Source organism: Passer montanus, unplaced genomic scaffold (genome assembly GCF_014805655.1).
Source record: "Passer montanus isolate IOZ18808 unplaced genomic scaffold, ASM1480565v1 scaffold27, whole genome shotgun sequence".
NCBI lineage: Eukaryota > Metazoa > Chordata > Aves > Passeriformes > Passeridae > Passer > Passer montanus.
In genome coordinates, this window is record NW_024367372.1 from 3,441,388 (window position 1) to 3,463,822 (window position 22,435).

Sequence of the window (22,435 nt, forward strand, 5' to 3'; positions counted from 1 at the left end):
TTCAATTAACAGAGCTGATTTGATGCTATGTTCACTAAAGTGGCAATCCATTCCATTAAACACACACATATGAAATGCTTGAAATATCTATGAACTCTATCCATACATCATAAATTCTCTCCTAAGTGCTGAAACACAAAAATAGATACATCATTTTCTATTTATGCTTTTTAAACCTCCTGTCAGAGGCTACCAGGCAGGGCACTTCACTGACTAGCTGCAAGTAACAAAGAGCACCCATTTTTGCCCCATGCTCAGCCACTGGTGCCACAAAACATCAGGAGATGCTTTCACCAATGCTCGTACTGTGCACAGCTCAACCATCTGAAGACATGCCATCATTCCAGTAAACAGCATGTTCAAATACTGTTCTACACAAGCAGGACAACTGGGCAATCCTACCTGCACACAGCTGCACAAATCAGTTCCTTTCATGTACTACACAGACACCACTGCAAGACTTTCCCCTCCACCAGCCTGCACACGACTCAGGTCTGAGCTCAGCCTGAATTTATTTGGTTTCTCTGCTGCATTAACTTCTGAGGCCAAAGGGCATTATTCATCTGCAGCCCACCCGTAACCCATGCAGCCCATGCAACAGTAGCCTTGTAAAAGCTGTTCTTTCTCAAATCTTGCATGACACCACTTCTGAGCTTCAGCCAAAAAGTATGAACCTTCCTTGTATGGTGACTTCTAGTGCAGGGATGGCATGGGGATCAGTATTATCAGCTCACCAGAGGACTCACAGTGGAGCAAATTCAGAGTATAAATGGACCAGCAGGAAGCAAGAGAAGCTAAAGAGAGCAAAGTGAACAAAAAGGCCAAAGCAACAAGTTGAAAGGCAAGAGTAGAAAATTTAAGTATTTGGGGTATTTAGTGTAGCTTATGATACATTTGCCAGGTGAGAGAATGCACTGTGGGCCAAAGGTAAATTCAGTGGATTATCATTTCCACATAATCTCTAAAATCTGCTTGTCTTAAATGTATCTCTGACGAGTTACAGGTGAAGTCTGGGCAAACATTCCTTATTATTGCCTGCTGACTTCAATTGTCAACAGAGGCAAGTATGGACTTGTTTCCTCATGAGAGCTGTAATAACAACTGCTTAGCCTGGAGGGGTGAAAGATCAAAAGAACTGGTTTCAGGTGGTAATGTGAGCCACAAGAGGGTCTGAGTCCTCAAACAGTTATCCCGTCCCACAACTGTAAAACCAACACTATGGTGGAAGTGTCAGACACAATAAAAAGAAATGCAATCCACACCCTCACCCAAGAAAAGGCTCATTTCCATCTTGTAGCCAATAACTTTTCTGTTAACTCTTAATATTTTTCCTGTATCACTCTGATACCTGGAAACACGTTAAAAAGTAACCTCATTTTCACCTTCAGCACCCTGCACAGGGGACAATCAAGAATAGGAGAGCACAAAGGTCCCATTACCTACACAAAGCAGAGGGCTATGCTTCCAGCTGCACGTTTAAGGCTGAATTCCCAACCCACTCTTTCCAAGCCAGTCTGTTCCCTGGCTGCTGGGACAGGGTCTCAGTGACAGGTCCCCTGGGGCAGGGTCTCAGTGACAGTGGCAGTGTTGTCCTCCCACATCACAGCCCTCCCTCCTCCTCAGCAAACTTCCCAAGGCTGTGCAGTGTCCCTCCATCCAGGGCACTGACGACTACAATGAACTAAACTGGAATCAGCACAGATCCCCAGGGAACACCACTGGCTGCAGGGCTCCAAGTAGACTCTGCATCACTGATCACAACCAAGGTCCAGCATAGCACCTCTCCTCACTGGCTCTTCTGTCATTTGGAGAAGAAAATTATCATTAACACATTCCAGCAACCTCCTACATTGCTTATGCCCTGTGTTGTCCCTCATGATGACCAGGACTTCTAAACCTGAGGTTGTTCTTATCTGTCTGTGGAGGAACTCATACACTCAAGCCTTCCTGGTTGGGCAGCCCACTCTCTATAATGTCATGTGAAATTATCTCATCATAGTTTTAAAGTTCTATTTATAAGTCTAGTAATCCCATCATTGATTACAGTGACTGTATTCAAATTATAAATCCATTAGCTGCTCAACAATGAAATAAAATCAATAATGCACGTAAATGGGAAAAAAGGAATTTAAATGCATACATTAATGTCACTTGAAGTAGTGCTATTTTATGCACCATCTCTAACAAAACTGTGTCACATCATTAGCAATAATGTGAAAAATCTTTTTCAATTAACAGAGCTGATTTGATGCTATGTTCACTAAAGTGGCAATCCATTCCATTAAACACACACATATGAAATGCTTGAAATATCTATGAACTCTATCCATACATCATAAATTCTCTCCTAAGTGCTGAAACACAAAAATAGATACATCATTTTCTATTTATGCTTTTTAAACCTCCTGTCAGAGGCTACCAGGCAGGGCACTTCACTGACTAGCTGCAAGTAACAAAGAGCACCCATTTTTGCCCCATGCTCAGCCACTGGTGCCACAAAACATCAGGAGATGCTTTCACCAATGCTCGTACTGTGCACAGCTCAACCATCTGAAGACATGGCATCATTCCAGTAAACAGCATGTTCAAATACTGTTCTACACAAGCAGGACAACTGGGCAATCCTACCTGCACACAGCTGCACAAATCAGTTCCTTTCATGTACTACACAGACACCACTGCAAGACTTTCCCCTCCACCAGCCTGCACACGACTCAGGTCTGAGCTCAGCCTGAATTTATTTGGTTTCTCTGCTGCATTAACTTCTGAGGCCAAAGGGCATTATTCATCTGCAGCCCACCCGTAACCCATGCAGCCCATGCAACAGTAGCCTTGTAAAAGCTGTTCTTTCTCAAATCTTGCATGACACCACTTCTGAGCTTCAGCCAAAAAGTATGAACCTTCCTTGTATGGTGACTTCTAGTGTGGGGTGGCATGAGATGTACTGATTATCAGCTCACCAGAGGACTCACAGTGGAGCAAATTCAGAGTATAAATGGACCAGCAGGAAGCAAGAGAAGCTAAAGAGAGCAAAGTGAACAAAAAGGCCAAAGCAACAAGTTGAAAGGCAAGAGTAGAAAATTTAAGTATTTGGGGTATTTAGTGTAGCTTATGATACATTTGCCAGGTGAGAGAATGCACTGTGGGCCAAAGGTAAATTCAGTGGATTATCATTTCCACATAATCTCTAAAATCTGCTTGTCTTAAATGTATCTCTGACGAGTTACAGGTGAAGTCTGGGCAAACATTCCTTATTATTGCCTGCTGACTTCAATTGTCAACAGAGGCAAGTATGGACTTGTTTCCTCATGAGAGCTGTAATAACAACTGCTTAGCCTGGAGGGGTGAAAGATCAAAAGAACTGGTTTCAGGTGGTAATGTGAGCCACAAGAGGGTCTGAGTCCTCAAACAGTTATCCCGTCCCACAACTGTAAAACCAACACTATGGTGGAAGTGTCAGACACAATAAAAAGAAATGCAATCCACACCCTCACCCAAGAAAAGGCTCATTTCCATCTTGTAGCCAATAACTTTTCTGTTAACTCTTAATATTTTTCCTGTATCACTCTGATACCTGGAAACACGTTAAAAAGTAACCTCATTTTCACCTTCAGCACCCTGCACAGGGGACAATCAAGAATAGGAGAGCACAAAGGTCCCATTACCTACACAAAGCAGAGGGCTATGCTTCCAGCTGCACGTTTAAGGCTGAATTCCCAACCCACTCTTTCCAAGCCAGTCTGTTCCCTGGCTGCTGGGACAGGGTCTCAGTGACAGGTCCCCTGGGGCAGGGTCTCAGTGACAGTGGCAGTGTTGTCCTCCCACATCACAGCCCTCCCTCTGCATGTGCCAAGGCAGCAAAGCCCAGAGCAAGGCATGACTGCCCAGCTGACATGCAGCAGCCACAGCAAAGGTCTTTTCCCCATGGGAACATTAATATGAGAAAGCATTTAGTAACCTGGACCAAAAGGTTTCCTTCTGCTGTTGAGACTTGTTATGGAGGGTGACCAACACTAACCTCAAAATTAGTATTTTTTGCCACCCCCTTTTCCTTTATGTGCTTCCTCTAAAAAAGCAGTGACACCAACACTACTGGAGCTGAAGAGAAAACAGAAGAGCCTCTGTGCAGTCCCTGCCCCACCATCTGTCTAACATTGACTTCTTGAGGATCAAGATGTTATACGTGGAGTCTGAGAAATGTCCCAAAGCTCAGAGACATCCATATGTCTCACGGACAAGATTTATGGTCAATGCACTGTATTTTAATTGTTTCATTACAACATATATTTCCCACATTGTATTAATAAAAGGTCACTGAGAAAGCTATCAAGTAGGGTTTTAAAAATTAATTTAAAAATCCATTTGGCATGACATTTATCAAAGCAAAAAAAAGTAAATGCTGGAAAGTAAATCTTGTCATTGTTCTGTTTTCCACAGTCAGCTTTTTATTACATCTTTTAAACAAAATGTAAGTCACCCTTGTTATAAACAAACAAAGGGGCTTTAAGGAAAGTCAACAGAGGCTGAACTACTCTCAGACAAAACCATCTGGTTTAGATTAAGGTAAGCAGAAGACTTACTCAAACAACAGGAAAGCTTGAATTGTGACTAAAATAACTCATAGATTTTTCACATAAGACAAATAAACATAACTTCTTTAACTTTAGACTCTATGCACCCATCTACAACACGTGCTGTTGGGTGAATCCTTCCACTCTGAACTTCACAGACCCACGCAATAAGCTCATACCTAAATTTAAATTTGTGAATACTCTCAGAAACACACATTTGATAATTTTACAATTTTGCATGTATGGGCTTTAAAAGATTTACTTAAGGCACTTCGAATTTTTCAGTTCTCCAACTTTTTCAATTTCTTAATGGTGCGTTTTTAATATTTTAAACCCACTTACAAACTGGTAAGTGTTCAAGGAGCCACAACACTTTGCCTTATAACCAGTACCAACTGTATATATTCAAGTAAGAAATACAGTGTGACAAGGAGTTCATTTTGTGTAAGATGAAAGGAAAAGCAATTTGCAAATAAGCTCTATTTCACTGAGATGTCTTTATAGCACATGGCATGGCTACTTTAGCACTTTTATGCAGTACATAACACTGCATAATAACACAGTCAATTTCAAATACACAGTAAGACCTCTTTCTTTCTACAGTACACAATAAATGCAGATATTTCTAATAGGCATACAAGGTATTTTCAGTGGTTTTAATGTTCTACTTCTCAGCCAGATTCCAACACATCTGGGAAGCCCAAATTCCCCTCAGTCCTCTCCTTTTGCATTAAACTCGGTGGCACTGCTGAGCACTGCTAATGGGTTTTTTTCCATTCACTTATAGTCACTTGTCAGGTCAAGAACTGAAAACATCAATACAAAACTATTTATTAATTACAGTTGTCAGGTGCCCAGCACAAATCAGCTGCTTTACCCAGTTATACCAGCTCCCTCCCCTCCACTGTGTTCACTGTCTGCTCAGACAACTCATCACTGCTACTGGTGATTATTATTTGTAATTTTTCATACCCGGCCACTTGGGTAAAGCAGCTGATTGCATCTTCACCTTTTGCACCTTGGTTGCAATCTTAGTCTTCCCCTCCCTGAACCTTCCTCCAGATCCTTAATTACTGTTCCTCTTTACAGCTCCCAAAGCCCATGGTTATTATTTTCATTTGAGCAGCACCCACACTACGCTTCAAACACACGTTCCTGTTCAAAAAATTTATAATCTATGTAATGGATTTTTCACACTTGAACTCCAAACACATATTAAAAATTTATGACGTCCTGCACTTCTGACCCCCAACGTTCAGCCCAGAAGTGTTTTCACAACTGTGACATAACAAGGTAATACATGTGAATTTGGGGAGGGAGATGAGAGCAGCAGGAATCAAATCTTTTTTTTTTCCTCTCCACAGACAATTCCTCTACTGCCACTATTAGAACTAACCGTGAATAAAAAATACAGATCCTGGAGAAATGTGTGTGGCTGCAAGGTCTCCTGAGGTTTGGCACATGTACACCGGGGTGTGTTTTCACACCCAGAAGGCACTGGGGACACAGTAGGCTGCATGCAAAAAAAGGATTTGCCCCATATGACCTACCTGGGCTCTACCAGCACCAGCTGGAAGCCATAGGCACCCTTGGTGGACAAGGCAGGCCAAGACAGACACCCAAAATGAGAAGGACAAAGCATCTCTTTGATGTGCCTCTTGGTCTTCCACAGCCACAAAGGAAGCCCAGTAATTATGTTATAATAAATACCTGGGGTTTTGACAATTAAAAATACTTGAGATGAAACCCAGCCTTTACCTCTGTCTTCCCAAATTTCTAAAATTAATCATGCCCACTCCATATGCAGCAGTGAGTTAAATCACTGGGAGGGCAGGCACTGGGGAAAAGCCTCCCACCAGGGAGTTCAGCACCTGTTTCAAGCACTCTTTGGTAATGAAAAAAGGTGTAACTAAGCACAGATCCCCAGTGAAACAGGAGTATTTACACGATGATCAAAATAACTGGTGTCACAACCAAGAGTGGAAACTCCCTGGGAAAAGAGCCATCTTTTACTTCTGCATTTGTGCAGTATGTTGCCTAAATGAGGGCTGAAGTTTTCAAAATCCAGTCACACTTAATAAATAGTACATTCGATGCTGTTCTTTCTACTGCAGTAGTCTTGCTCCAGAATTCCTCTAGCCAGACCAGCTTTGCTCCACAAGACAGGAAGTATTACTAAAGACAGACATCACTAAAAGTACCTATATGAACAATTCTCTTCTGGGTTAATCTGAAACCTAAACCCTGTCTCTAACTTCAGCAAAGAAAAGACAAAATTATCTCCCTAACCAATAAAAAAAAAAAGTAAATAAATCAAATAAACTTTTCTAATAGGGAAGGAAGCTCAGATGTGAGAATCAACAGAACTTGGAAAATCCCCATCTTTGAAAAGTTTTAAAATGATGCAAGATAAGCATTGGACAAGAATGTCCTGCAGTGGATACTGTCCTAGACAAGGGCTAGACTAGCTGTTTCCTGAAATCTCTCCAATCCTATTTCCTTCAACACCTGTGATTCCTCAGGGGAAGAGCGTAGGGGAAGCACTTTCTGCCTCACCCACCCAAACAACTTCATCAGACACAAGGCTCTTAACAATACAAAAGGCAGTGGAAGAATTCCGACAGACACAAGAAGCACCATCTGGAAAGAGATGCACTCACAGACTTCAGTAACTACATTTGGGTTTAGATGAATAAAATAAATAAAGAGAGAGGAGAGATCAAACAACTGAAGACTAGCTTCCCTCCAAAAACTGCTTATAAATCTAAACGATCCTTGCAGATGACTGGATCACATCCAAGCTGCCTCCAACACTCACAGTGTTTGTCCTTTCGTTAAAGGTCACTGTTTTCCAGGCTACTGAGTTTCTTTGCACATTTCTAAATCACACTTAAGCTCTGCTGCATTATACACATTTTTCCTTCACAGGGGTTAAATGAGGCAACAGTTTTATCTTAGAATAGTGTAGTGGTTAGGGAAGGCCACATGTATCAATCAGCATGGTTAAGCAGGAAGAAATCTGCAGCTGGCTGTTACTGAATTATTTAGGACAAGAATAAGGGCAGACAAAGAATGAGCAGACAAATGGAAATACTTCTGCTTTCAGAGTGCAGGCTTCTTAGCCCAGCAGCTCTCCCATTTTTCCTTCTCTATTTCTGTGATATGCAAAGAACTTAGAAGGCAATTTAAAAGTAACATCATATACCATACAAGGCCAAATTGATCCCTAATTCATGGAGCAACATTTTAGAGAAAAGCTCTCCTAGCAGAAGTTCCTTATAAACTACGAAGAGCTGAATGGGCCATTTTCCCTTTTCTTAGTGAGTGACCTGATGTCAACAGAGATTCACTGGATTTAAATCCCTCAGAGGTGGAAGGTATGTGAATTCACAAATTTCCTTAAGAGAGAAAAGTATGGGAGGGAGGAATCAAGCCTCCAAGCCTTTTCTGGAAGGAAACACAAGTCAGCCTGAAAAAGTAATGTTACACAGCAGCACTCAAATATTTATCTTTGATGATCTTGGAGCTCAACCAGCTGAAGCTACCACGCAATATTAGGTAGTGTTTACATACAACAGCACATAAGGCATCATGTTAAATTTAAAGCTGCTTGGCACCAAAATACCAGATCCCACAAGATCTGTTATGTCATCTTTGTAAGTGAAAACCATTACTTCAAATTGTACACACTTCATTATCACATACACTCCCCCATTCACTACCTGAAAACTGGTCAGGAATGAATCTCAGTCAAAACCAGTCACATACTGTATGCTGCTTCTTAGCACACTTCCACAGATAGCCACATAATGCATTTGCTTTTAAAGGTAACGTGCACCTCTACAAAGCTTTTCCATTTCCCACAAGGGTTCTCACAATGCACACAGAATACAGGAAAACAACATCAAGGCTGAAAATCCAAGTGCAGTGACATTTACAGACATGTGGCTCTGAAGCAACCTCCTGAGCCCCTTCCTCAGCAGCAAACTGTTTTGCAACACATCTAAGCTGCAGATTAATGCTGTGCATCACAATCCATCAACAGCAACTGCTGAACTGCACACAGTGTTAGAAGCTCAGCACTAGACTTGAGGGTCAAGTTCACCTTTGATATAATCCCATGAAGCTCCCAGAGCTTCATGTGTGACAAACTTGGCCTTTTGTGTTTTTCTAAAGAAGTTACCAGGTATGTGACAGACAAATAACATCACCTGCATACATGAAGTTAAAATAAGTGCAAAGATCTGAGGAAAGGATCTCACCATGTGAGATAAGAAAGCAAATTCCTTGTGACATCTGATAGAACATCTTCCAAAGCTCTTTAACTCTTCAGCTCTTGAAACATGGCTTAGAATACCATTAGCCGATCCCCACAAAGATAAATATGTATAGATCTCAAATTTTATCTGTATCTCTCTGTATGTCCACACACATGCAAACAAAACTGAAGCAGCTGAATTATTACTACTTACTAGACAAGCCTGAGGCAGGAAGCTGTTCACTCTGGAGATACTCCACATGCCCTCGAGGTACTGCTGAGCTTGGATGGTGACAGAGCTCAGGGCACCACTGAGACCGCTGGGGGCCACCGTCACTTGAACGCTGGAGTTGGGAAAGCTGCCCACACCTTGAGACCATCCGAGTCCTTTCTTCCTCTCTGCTGCAGAGAAGAGACTGGGAGGCTTTCCAGGCTGCCTGCCCACCTGCCCAGCAATGAGTGGCAGGTCCCTCTGGGAAGAGACAGTGACCATCCTGGGTACCATGCTGGTCACTGCCCCGGCGCCGGGCGGGAGGTCGGGCATCTCTGGGTAGCTGGTCTGGCTGAGGGTGTGCATCATCTGAATGGCTTCCTGCTTCAGCTGATTCAAGTGAGTGGCACAAGTCTCACATCTGCTCTCTCCTTCATTCCTGTTTTTCTGCAAATAGTCAGGCACTTGAAGCTTGTCAAAAATTAAAGCTGATAATCGTGGGTCCTAAAGAAGTGAAGAAAGTGGGGGGAAACATAGTCAGTTAAAGCAGAAAGATAAAAAGGAGAGGAAGAAATAAAGTTCTCTGATTTGCTCTCCACTCACGGAAGTACTTTAAATCTGTTCTGGTAACTCTCAGCATTTTTCCTGCTAAACACCCTAACAGGCCCGCAGTGGATTAATAAACCATAAGTGAATTCATTTGTATTAGACCCAGCATGAAAATTACCATCAGAATTAAACAGTGGAGCTGTGGTGTTCTTGATAACTGCTCATTCTTCTAATTAACTCTCCTTTGGAGACATCTACAGCGCCCGTGTTTCCCATGCTCAGGAACAATGTTAGCTGAGATGCTGAATCTACAAATATCATAACTTGATTCAAAGGCATACCACCACCAGAAACCAAGGAAAATTAGACTTGAAAGTATTTTGTAAAATTAATGTGTGACCTGGTAAACATCTTGCTGCCCTTACCCTCAGAAATGATGACTCAAGTGGCATAAAAGCCAGTCTACATGGTGCTGCCCACAGGACTGTTATTTGTGATCTCTGCAACCCAGATGGTTGCAATATTCCCTTCTGCTACAGCTGCTTTAATGACAAATAGATTTGAGCCTACAGCCATGTGGGAAGGTGTGACAATGTGCACACTAAGACGCTGATTTAAAAGCAACACCTATTTTGTGTCCACAGAGCAATTCCCCACCAGCCCTTGGCTAGTTCATTTTAAGGCTGCTAACATTTTAAAACCCAGCACCGTGTTTCCACTTCAGAGATAGAGTTACCTATCTCCTGAAGCACACAAACACCCTCCCATCTCAGGCCTGCTACTGTAAAGATTAGTCAAGAGATTAAATCCAGCCCTGTCGTAAATCTGCTATCGAGACTAACACCAGGCAGTAAAACTGACCCAACTTCACACACCCTCACAGAGCTCTCTAAACAATTAAGGTTTTAATGAAATCACAGCACAGCCAAAGGTTTATTTGTATAATTATTTTAAATGAAAATATTTAATTTTCTTGTTAATAACTAGGACACACATAACTGGTAAATCAGCCATCCAACATATGCTGGGGATATCCCCAGATTGGCACTTGTTTTTAAAAATGTATTACTTTATGCCAAGCTGCAATTGCTCTCTAGGAAATGAATGTCCTATTAGAAAACTCATTCTGGTTTTAATTACAATGCACATCAATAAAACTCTTTAAAGAAGTCTTGGCACTGGTACTTTGGCTTTGCTCTGAATTCAGAAAGTACTAAAATACTGCTTAACTTCTGCAGCAGCAGCACAGAATTTATCTCATGTTCAGCTGTTGGACTACTCCTGCAATAGTTTTAATCTCTTACGAGACACAGCAGAGTGTTGATAGAAACCACTGTAAGTATATCTAGCATCACATTATTCCACAGCCAAAAGCCATTAACCAAAGTTGCTCTTTCTGCAATAATCTAAATTATTGTGTATTGACTTAAAATAAAAAATACTTCTCAGGCTAAGAAAAGCTTCTCCTGCCACTGGCTGAACAATAAATTGATTCACAATAGTGAACCAGCATAAAAAGTTAAGTGAAAGACACTTTCATTTTTGTCTCTTCTTTTTATTGAGGTTCAGATCCTGCTAAAAATGCCTTTGAAGTTGCACCATTTGCTTGCCCTCATGAGGAAGAAAATTCTTTCCCACCAAACCTCCCAGAAGATGGCAATACTAAATTAAGAGGTATTAGGGGAAAAAAAGTAATTAATATTTTAGAAACTTTTTTCTATCCCTTCAGCAGAAAGTGGTATTGGTTAGACTTTAAAAAAAAACACAGAGACTCAATGCTGCAAGCTTTATTTAGCCTCGGGTAAAACAAAGGCCATGCAGAATATCTCCCAAGAAAAACAAACAGCACCATGCTCAGTGCTCCTCAGAAACTCCTCCAAGGGAGAGCCCTCTGAGCAAATACTTGCTGAGGCTGACACACAAAATCTATTCAAAGAGCCCCAAAACACAGCAGCTTCCAGCACTGTGTACCCCCTGTGCACCAGGCACATCCCTGGGCTCACTGCTTTGATCCAAGCTGGGCACACAAGGAAGCACCTGCACGTCCCAACTGCACGAGCCTCATCTGGCAATGTTTAAATTGCTATCAAATGTCAAAAGTTTCAAATAAGCAATTAAAGCGAATTACTAGGTGAAACAGGCTTCTCATTTAAAAGAAATTACTTCTTTTGATGTAAAGAAAATTAATGACCCCAATTCTAGCTCCATAAACACAGTTTACAGCATAAGGCAGATCAGAGTCAGGCCTGTCTCGCAGTTACAAAGAAATCAAGTCAATGTCATATTAAAGGGGGGAACAAAAATAAATTTTAAAAATACATGTATTTAGAAAACTACACAGACCAAAGCTTATAGGCACATAGCATGCCAAGTTTAAAAGTTTAAACCTCGTAAGTTTTTTATAGTAAAAGGCATCTCATTTCCAATGCTTATGTTTTGGAAACTTTACAAGGAGCCTCTTAACCCACACATCCAGCCTCTGTCACCCCCAGTTGGCATTGTGGCCAACCTTCCCCAGCACCTCAGTTAGAGCCCAGCTGGACAGTTAGATTACTTTTATTTTTCCACTCGGAGACAAAAACACCTGGCTAATGGTTGGGCGTCAAGGCCAGAGGAAACACAAGTTACTGTTAAAAACATTAACCATAACTTAAAAGTTTAGCCAGCCCCATTAAAGAGGTTTTCCTGCCCGGTGACAATGCCTGGTCCTGGGGAGCCCCTGCTTGGGCAGCTCACACCCTGACAAGGCTGGGGGGGAGTTACACTCTCGTGTTTAACAGAGGGAAGAAATAAAACCTGAGTGACCAAATGTGTGTCACACACGTGGGAGGGGTGAAGCAGCCAGAGCCATCCTTGCTACAGCTCCAGCAGCAGACAGGGGAGCCAAACAAAGGGGGTGTGCAAATCGCTGAGGGCAATGGCACAAAAATTAAACATACAAAACACAAGCCTCTGCTCCAAACAGTGCTCCAAAACTTCTTTAGTCTGCTGTGCTACAAAGAACATGACTCTTTTGTTCCTTCCTAGCATAAACAAACTATGCTGTCTTTGTCACACCTACTTTCCAAATGCTCTTCTTTCCTCCTGAACAAGCAGGATAAGCAGAATACTGTGATGCTGCATCATTTACAGCTCTCCCTCCCACTGCAGAAACCAAAACCCTAATTTCAGACTCAGGATCTTAACTTTTGCATACAAATTTTAGATATTCAAACATCACAGACTGTTAGAATTGTAAAATAAATGGTCCCACTAGGAACTGAGGAGCCCACCAGCCCCCAGCAAGGTCAGGGCATGAGATAATTGCATGTTCTTATACGAGGACAAATTTCCTGAATGCCTGAATTTGCCACTGCTTTTCAGCAAGCAGTTCCTACAGACACAAGCTGCTGCTGGGAGCTTAGACACTCGCATGCAAACTGCCTGCATGAGAGGAGCTCACAGCAATGGTCTGCAAGTTCAGCTGGGCAGGATGGCAAACTTGGGAAAGCAGGGCTGTGCTCCCGCCAGAACACACGGCAGAACACACACTCCCTTCAGCACTGCAGCATTTAGCCTGAAGCCTGCCTTCAGGCTTTACCTCTGAAACCAGGAATAGGGAAAAGGAGCACAGAGTTGAAAGCATATCAAAAGTCGCTTCTTGCACCAGCGAGAAGGAAACAGTCTCTGTAATTGAGGCTTCCCTCTCTGATCAAGAGCTCAGCTCTGCGCCTCCACACGAAACAAGTGAGGACCAGAGGGTCTCAGCTTTGGGGTAACAGCATGTGCTGCATGTGGGGCACACAAACCAAACCCACACTTCACAGCTGTAAAATACAGCTGTGACCACTGCCCTTGAAACTACAGACATAACTCAAAGCAACTGGGACATGGCCAAAGGCCACTATCACCAAAAATCCCTGCTACAGCTTAGACACCAAAGCCACAGCCAGGTTTTCAAAGCATGAAACACCAAATTACCTCCCTGGACCTGAACTATTCTGAGAACTTGAAACAGTCTGTCAGTCATAACTGCACTTAAATTATTTTGAAATTATAGCTCAATCTGTAATTTCCCATGTACTTAGAGTTAGCAGTTAGATTTTCTGTTCAACTAACAAGAAAGAATAAAGAGGTTTTTTCCACTGAAAAAAGAGAAGCAAAGATACAAGCTTTGAATCTTACCTGCAGCTACTGACTTCTTACTCCCAAACTAAGCAAGAGAAGAGGAGGCAGCACAGCATCTGGATTCTCACTTAAGAAGTCCCTGAAGTAATACCCACCCATCTGTAACCTAATCCTTGCAGCGAGGAACTGTGCACAGAGTGTGAACAAACGATGACGAACAAATGATGAAAAGTCAAATTGCCAACAACCATCCTCAGTAATTACCCACAATTTTGCCTGGCACTGGTTTCTGCAGTGAGAGTGTATCCAGAGCAGTATTCTGAATTGAATTAAGCTCTTGATATAAATATAATTTAAGAGAAAGAAGAGTTACTGAATGTCACAATGAAATATATAATTAAATACAGATTAAGGTGAACAACATTTTAAAAAGATGCTTTTGGAGAAAGAAATGTATTATCCCAGTGCACAAGAATCAATATTAATGATTTTTTGTCTTAATTGTCCTTCCAGATCTCTACCACACTGCTTACAAATTAGTTTTTATCTTACAAGACATTGTGAAATATTTGCAAGTATCTTCTATATTGACAAATACCTTGAAGGCTGATGCCTGCTTTCAATTATATAGTAGTCACTGTGAAAACAAACAAACAAAAAAAAAGCAAGCACTATATTCAGCAAACCCAGAGAGTGTTCAATGCAATCAAGGGAAAAAAAAAACCAACAATGCTAATGATTTTTTTAAGAGAAGTTTCCAACTATCTGACTAATCTCAAGGGAGTGAAAATATGAGCTTTAAGTCTTCAAGTAACCCATGTTGTGAATTCATTCAGTCACTGACCTCATCTTATCAGAATATAAACAATCAAGGAAAAACAAACACATGAAGCTTTCACAAAAACAAAATTCACCTGAAGTCTCATCTCCTGCTTGTTAAGGGTAACTGGAACTGCCCTTGAAAACATTCCTCTAAACAAGCAGGAAAGCAATCCACATTTCCAAAGTGAGCAATATGTGCAGGCATTAGGGAAAAAGTAGATACATTTTTAAGGCCTAATTCCATTCGGCCTCTTTACAGTAATGTCTCACTACCTTTAGGTGGAAGGTTAATTTAAGCCAACGGACTGTGGCCCTCCTCCCATTCTATCTCCTAGCTGGATTTCTTCACATCTCCAATCCCATTATTCTGTTTCCATCCACAGCCTGATGTAGTGCACACAGACATATCGCCCTCACTCTACCCAATGAGACTCAACCCAATTTCTTTTCATCTCTGGCATCCCAAAGAGTTTGAAAAAAAAAAATCCAAGCACATTTTCTTACTTCTATAAAAAATGACGCAGTATCTCTTTTAAACAGGGCCCATCTTTCTAACAAAAGCCAGGCAATACGATAAATCCGCTCCAAACCGCGTGACCCCGCACTAAAAATCACGCGCCGTGTTTAGTTATTCGGCAGCTCCACTGAACTCTATTTATTTCCATTTCCTGCCCACTTTAATGTACTTCAGTGGCCTGCAGTAAAGTTAAAGCAATAGGTGTCTGTCATAAAGATGAATGGTGCTATTGGAATGCATAATACAGTGGAAAGAGGAAATGAGAGCAATCTGGTTTATTTACATCTCAGGCTCCCATCAGCACCTCAGCCCACCTCCCAATGGCTTCAGCTGCCTTTCCTGTTATCTTGCTGTATAGTCCCCTGCAATGAGTTGGCTTTTAACCTCTCAGAACCAGAGGAGATGAGCTGATCTCCCAGATCTGCTTTCATGAGCTGGCAGAGTACTGGAGCAAACAGCCATGCAGTGTGTTCAGTGCAAAGAAAACAAAATAAAGGTAGTGGTTGCCATTTAAATTAATTAAAAGACACGAGCAAAACAAAAGACCCCAAAGAGATCTGCTATCACCGGTAAATTTAGATCAACACACAGGAACCTGACTACTTCTGAAAAACAGTAATTACTGTTTCACAAAATATTACTTTTAATCTTCTTTCTTTACAATCTAATTAAACAGATATTTTACTTGCCTTTGCAAAATGTTTTTCTTAATTTCATCCAATTTTAACATTTGGTGTGTTCTATAAACTACACATCCAAACTAGTATGCAATTTTATGCTTATTTTTAATAGTGTATGACTTCATTTAAAATTTATGACTTTTAATTTGCATGTTTATTGTTGGTTTTAAGTAATCTTTTAATTTTCCCTCTTGGCTCTGAAGCTTACTATAACTTCACAATGTAAATTCAGTACTGATTTGAAAACACCATCTTCCAGCGCACGTTGTGTCTTTTTTAATTTCCCTTTTATTTCTTTTATAAACCTTCAGAAAAATATTATCACTTGGAACAGCAGCAAGTATGTGTAAAAATAGTTGCATATCTATCACCACACAATACTTGGTGTCTGAAAAGCCTTCGTTTGATTTTACTTTCAGAAATAGCCACTTGGATGAAGCTGACTTTCAGAAATGCAGACAAAATCCTCTTACAGAAATTAGACACTTTTGTTTAAAAGATAAAGAGCTTTCCATCCCTAATTATTTTTTCTTTGAAACCAGGGAATAAATTTTGGTTAGCCTATGAGCACAGTAAATCAGATTATAAAAACTCTGCCTATTACAGTCACAACTGCATAAAACGTCACAACTTCTCTTTTCTCTTCAAAGCAACCAAGAGCTCATGGGTCAGAACAGCTACTTGGGAAAATGATGCTGTGTGATTTTATCACATTGAATGCCACCAACTCCACAAGCAGTCTGAGTTCAGTGAGGCTGCCCAGATAATAGAATAGCTCTGAATTTCAGCATAGGGATGAAAATCAGAGCACAGCACCACTGCACAGAAACATGCTGCCTTGTCAAAATGCCTTGGAAACACCAAGTCTTAATATCATTTTACGGGAAACAAAAGGCTGTTCCCACTATTAGAATTCAGTCGACAGCCTGTGTTTCCAAAATTACAAATTGCACTGTGAGCCTGGTGAAAAGGACTCCCCCACTGATGAACTCTGACCAGCAACCCAGCCCAATGGACTGGGAGAGGAGTCACGCCCCAGATGAGCTCTTCAGCACGTTTAAGTGATCATAACTTCATCTGTCCCAGCAGAACCGTGCCCATTTGTATCAGACAGACCTCTGACAAGGGAGTTTAAGAACAGCTGGACACCAGCCACAATGAAAACAACTCCAACTTAGAAAGACTGCATAGGAAAAAAAAAATTGCTTGGAACACTCCTCTGTATATGAACCCTACCACTGCTTCACTCCGACCATCTGAATCCAATTAAGAGAACACTGAGTGGCAGAAGTTAGGGAGTGGACACATTTTCCAAATGAACATCATTAGCATAATGTAGATTTAAAATCAACTATGGAAACCAGCACTTGGCATTGGACCACACTCTCTTAGTGTCTCATTCACTTGCTCATTTTATCAATTATTTGGTAAATGAATACTTGAAAACCACACAGAAACGATTTAGCCTTCACAACCAAAAGGCTGTCCATTGTGCACTCCTTGCAAGCTACAAATTACTGCATACAGTGCACAGTTAGCACACCGCACAGTTTTTATTATTACAACACTGGATTGCACTTATTCTTCATCTTAATTAGGTTCCACTGCATCAGTTTGACTGCTTCACAAAAAAAAAATATCTTGTTGGCTGAAAATTTTTGGGTTTACATCTGAATTTAGGAAGTACTGTAGTGGAATTGAGTTTTAACTTTTTCTCCTTGCCTGGACTTCAGCAAGAAAAAAAAAAAAAAGGGGAAAAAAACCCTAAAAAGGATGAATAGTCCAGGAATGATGAAGAGGATCTGTAACTCCTCAACCACAAGTTGGCCTGGCCACACTCTGCCTGAAGAGTCTGCTTCAGCTCCTTTGCTTACTAGGTGGCATGTATGAGACACCACCTCCCTCTCCAAGCTGTTTATCCAGCAGCTTTTTTAAGTGGATTCTTGGATGGCTTTTTTAAATACTGCTCTTCAGCAGCACAACTTCAGCAAGTAAATTCACAAATCTGCTGCCAGCTACCCGTTGGTCCTGTGTCTTCAGGATCTCTGGATTAGGATGGAAGTAAAGTCCATTGGTGTCCCGCAGTTTCAGATAGGATGCCAGGGCACAGAAGTAATTTATCTCATTCTGCTCACCCCAGCTTAGAAAGAAAAGATAAATATTCAGATCCCAAGCAATTTCTGTAGGTGAAGGACATTGCCCAAAGAATTGAGTGATCTTCCTATGGAGTCTCATTAGGTGAAATATGACCCCAGCCAGATAAAACAGCTGGAGACAGACCATTTGAGGAGTGTCTACAGGACAAACAGCAGTTAAAAAACAAGAATGTTTTAGGATGTTAAAGGAGTTTGATTACTTTTCACTCTTCTTAGCTAAATAAACCAGAGTCCTTTAGTACAAAAAGTGGTTACAAAGAGACTGGTAAAAAATTGCCTTCTAGATCCACTTGGGTAAGAAAAATAGGAAATCATTCTACTTTTAAGCAAAGGTAACTCAAGAAAATCTATCAAAGGTGAGTGCGCATGAGCAACTGCTACAGAATGGTATTGTTGAGAAATCTTCTGAGAATTTCTGAAGAGCAGGTGAAAAACATCTGTAGGAGGTGATCAAGAGACAGATGAACCCATTCCAGTGGAGAAAGCTGGACTACTTTTTAAAGATCTGAAGTTCATTCCCCAGCCTTATGATTTTAGTTTTGGAAAGATGGGTAACAATAGGTAACATACCTGTGCACAGACTTGCTGCTTGGGTCCAAGTGCCGCGGACTTCACAACACTGCTCTACTTAGATGACTATTAGTTACTATTAGTAACCTATGCTATCTCGCTCACAGCAAGTTTCCCAACTTGCATCATTCCTAAATTAATTTCATACCTCTTGTCCTAGTTGTGACCCTCTATACACTTTGAAAAATTCTTCTGTCAAATACAGCCCATCATCACCACACCCCAAACTAACTTTCAGCATTAATTATGCTACATGTTATGTATCACTTTCAAGCCTCCTTTACAGATACTAAGTATAGAAACTACATTTATTCAATTTCAAAATATTGCTACATTTTGTTCCCTAGAACTTCAGTGACCAGCTCTTTAGGAATCCAAATGAGATGCCTAAATTAGAAGGTGCAAAATCCAGCTACTCCCTTCTGTCCATTTCAATGGACATCAGTGGTGTCCTTCAGGGTCCGTATTGGGATCGGTGTAATTTAACATCTTCATAGAGGCTGGTCGAGGGCAGCCTCAGCAGATTTGCAGATGACACCTCAATGGACATCAGGTACAAGTGTGTCCTTCAGGGTCCGTACTGGGACCGGTGTTATTTATCATCTTCATAAAGGCTGATCGAGGGCAGCCTCAGCAGATTTGCAGATGACACGAAGCTGAGTGGTGCAGCTGACACACCTGAAGGATGGGATACCATCCAGAGAAAGCTGCACAATTCGATGGGAAGCTCATGAGATTTAACAAGACCAAGTGCTGGTGCTGCACCTGGGTCAGGACAAGCCCCAGCACCAATCCAGGCTGGGGATGAACAGACTGAGAGCAGCTCTCAGAAGAAGGGCTTGGGTAAGAATTGCCTTTATCAGCCCAACAAATCATGCTCACATGAGTGGAATGACAACAGTCTGGTGATCAATATCCACCTGTAACCCTCTTGTTAGGAAGCCCTGCAGTAGTCCTGTGAAAACTGCAAGATGTGCAACCTCTCAGCATGCAAAGGACTGGTGTAATCAAAGAGGAGCAGCTCCCTTTGCCCAAGGTCTGTATTTTACAAACATAAATCCATGGGGCTATGCCCGCAGGCAGACAAAAACCCACTCTGCCCATGCTCAAAGCACCTCAAAAGCCTTGTTAATAGGGTTTATAAACTCTGCTAAGGCACAGGATATAAACATATTAAACCCATGGGCAAAGTGAGCTTATGTCTGCCTATAACACAGGCACACGTAGACATGCCCACAGATGATTGGCAAAAATACCTCTGCAAACTCTCTCAGGCTCCTCACACGCACACAAAACATGCCTTGTCTCCTGAGACACAAAAGCAATCAAATACCTGGCAACAACTTCCAAAACCCTTCAAGCCAGATCCTATTAAAACCTGCAGCTAAGAGATGAAAGGCACTAGCTCTCCTACCAGTCACACTTAACAAGGCTCTTAAACATTTACTGTATCTTACGTTACCTCTATAGAAATTCCACAACTGTAGACAATGCCTAACATCATAGGATACATTTATGTTTCCGTTCAATTGAAGGTACTACATAAAAGGATGTTTTTATTTTAATTTGTGTTCTGGGACCTTGGAAAAGAAGCTGCCTCATCACCTGCTGGAAAAGGCCAAGTACAGAGAAGAAAGGGTTCTTTTAAGAACAGAAATTATAGCCCCAGAGTGAGACCTGGGCCCTAAAGAAATCCATGGCAACATTCACACTGAATGCAAAGTCATTATATCTCCCTCTAAATTGAAACATCCCTGTTCCTAATTTCAAATTAGCAGTGACCTCTTTCACCAGCCTGCCTCTCTATTTCATTAAATGCCCATGAAATGCATGTTTATAGTTGTTGGGTGATGATTTAAGCTAAATCTTGGTGTGAAAACTTCCCCATTCTTTTCAAAACAAGGTTTTTCAGCATTATGTGGCAAATTTGCAATGAATCATTTAAAAAAACCCTGACATCCAAGTTGCCTTAGCATTATCATTACAGATGTAAATACACATTTAAAACCAGTTGTGCAATCCTTGCCAACATCCTTATACAATCTCAGTTTGTCAAATATCCCCCTTTGTGGACAGCACTGAAGCAGTTCTAGAGATTATCAGAGCTAAAGGGCAGTGAAGATAAGTACCTTGTCCCACCTCCTGCACATCACAGCACTGCTAATTTCAATCATGAGAAGTAGTGAACCTGACAGGATTCTTTAATGAAAATAGATACTTTAATATTTTAAGAAACACTTTTATTTTAAGCCCATGTGTCTTCCAGACCCACAGTACTTCTGAAAAAAATAATGTTTTTAAAGTACACAGTATATGAATAAAAAACACAATCAAGCAGGTAGGGAGAGCAATTGAGGACATAAATCCAGAACTGACACACACTACTCTTTGCTCCTGTGACAGTTTCCATCAGTAAGGCCAGAAACCCTGCTCCCAATGGTCAACTTGAAAAATCCAAGTGGCTGATTCCAGGACACTCAGCACCATTCCAGGCACTGACTGTGCACTGTTAATATTTGATGTATGCTTGCAGCTCCAGTCTCAGAGAAAGCCATTATGCAGGATATGCTCAAAGATGTGTGTTTTACTCCACATGTCTGATGCTGCGATTCACAGGGAAAACCTGCACAGAAGGCACAGGCTGGGATGTTACTGCTCCAAGCTCCATCAGCAAACAGTCCCTGAAATAAATTAACATCAGCACTTCATAGAAGTTCCTGCATGAGAGTGTTAGGCAAGATTTATTCAAGACTACAGTCTCTAGAGCAATTGATCAGAATCAAAGGTAAGCCAAAAACTAAATAAATGGAAATGGGACCAGCTAGAATAACAAAGCAGCACAGCCAAGGCAGCAGCCACATGACAGCCAGAGGCATCTCCAGAGTGGTAAAAACAACTGTCCACAGAGCTTGCCAATGAGCCAGATGCTGCTGCTGGAAGAAGGGTAGTGTTGATATAAACTCAGAGATACAAGATGTTTAACACCAAGAGCAATCAATCTTGATGATTCCCACACGACTGCCAAGCTTTGCTACTATGCCACAAAGAGATGAAAACAAACTTCATAAAGCACATGTAGATCCTACATGAGCAACTCCCTCCACCCTCCCCTTACTACTCAGAAACACACCCACAATTTGGGTGTAGCTGTAAATGACCTGATGCTTTTCCTGAGTTCACAACAGAATCAGGAAAGAATATCGTTGGCTAAACAGTGCAGCGTACACACCCTGCCAGAAAACCAATGAACTTATCATACTGTATGGGAAATGCCTATCTTCCACATCAATTAGTGACCCAAGAGTGATTGATTTTATAATCCCAAACTTGATTTACAAAGTGACTTCCTCTGGGGCCAATTTTCCATTACCCAGCATGTGGAAAATTGCATATGGTCAGTGCACTATGAAAACCAAGGAAAAATAAGTGCTATTTAAACCCCAATCCTACCATGCCTCCACATTCTTGCTTTCCTGAGGGAGATGCACTTTCGACAGTTACTTCCTTTCCCTGCCCCAACATCCTATCTGCACCACACACCAGCTGGGCACTCAATCAAAACAGAAACAACAACAGGAACTAGCAGCTATTCATTACAATAGGATCAAAACATTTCTAGGCACTAGTGCTTCGCCAAGTTACCAGCCTTGAAGGCCTGCCACAATCCTCCTCCTCCTCCCTCCCATCACAGACACCATTGCTGGAAGCGGCCCCACTCCACCCTGAAGCAGCACATTCTGAAGATCACAGCTTTTGGATCAGAAGCCACATCTCAGAACTGCAGGAGGCAATGGAACTGGGCAGCAGAAAGGTGACAGAATTGCCCGGCCAGCAGCACAGGCCACTCTTTGTCCTTTATTCCAATCAAGTTAGCATTAGCTCCAGTCTATAAAAGCAGGATTGCACTGCACACTAACTACCAGGGTAATCACAGAAACAGCACCACAATATGATTACTGGGTGCTAATTATATCTTATAAAGAGTTAAAGACAA

General features: G+C 41.5%; 1 protein-coding gene across 1 annotated transcript in view; it reads right to left on the reverse strand.

Annotated features, from left to right (window-relative positions):
• Positions 1-22,435, reverse strand: part of KIF26A (kinesin family member 26A) — a 96,153-nt gene that overhangs the window by 56,599 nt on the left and 17,119 nt on the right. Inside the window, exon 2 of the mRNA XM_039712879.1 lies at positions 9,044-9,544. Within this exon, the coding sequence (XP_039568813.1) occupies positions 9,044-9,409 (366 nt within the window). The 5' untranslated portion in view covers positions 9,410-9,544. The remainder of the gene's footprint in view (positions 1-9,043; positions 9,545-22,435) is intronic.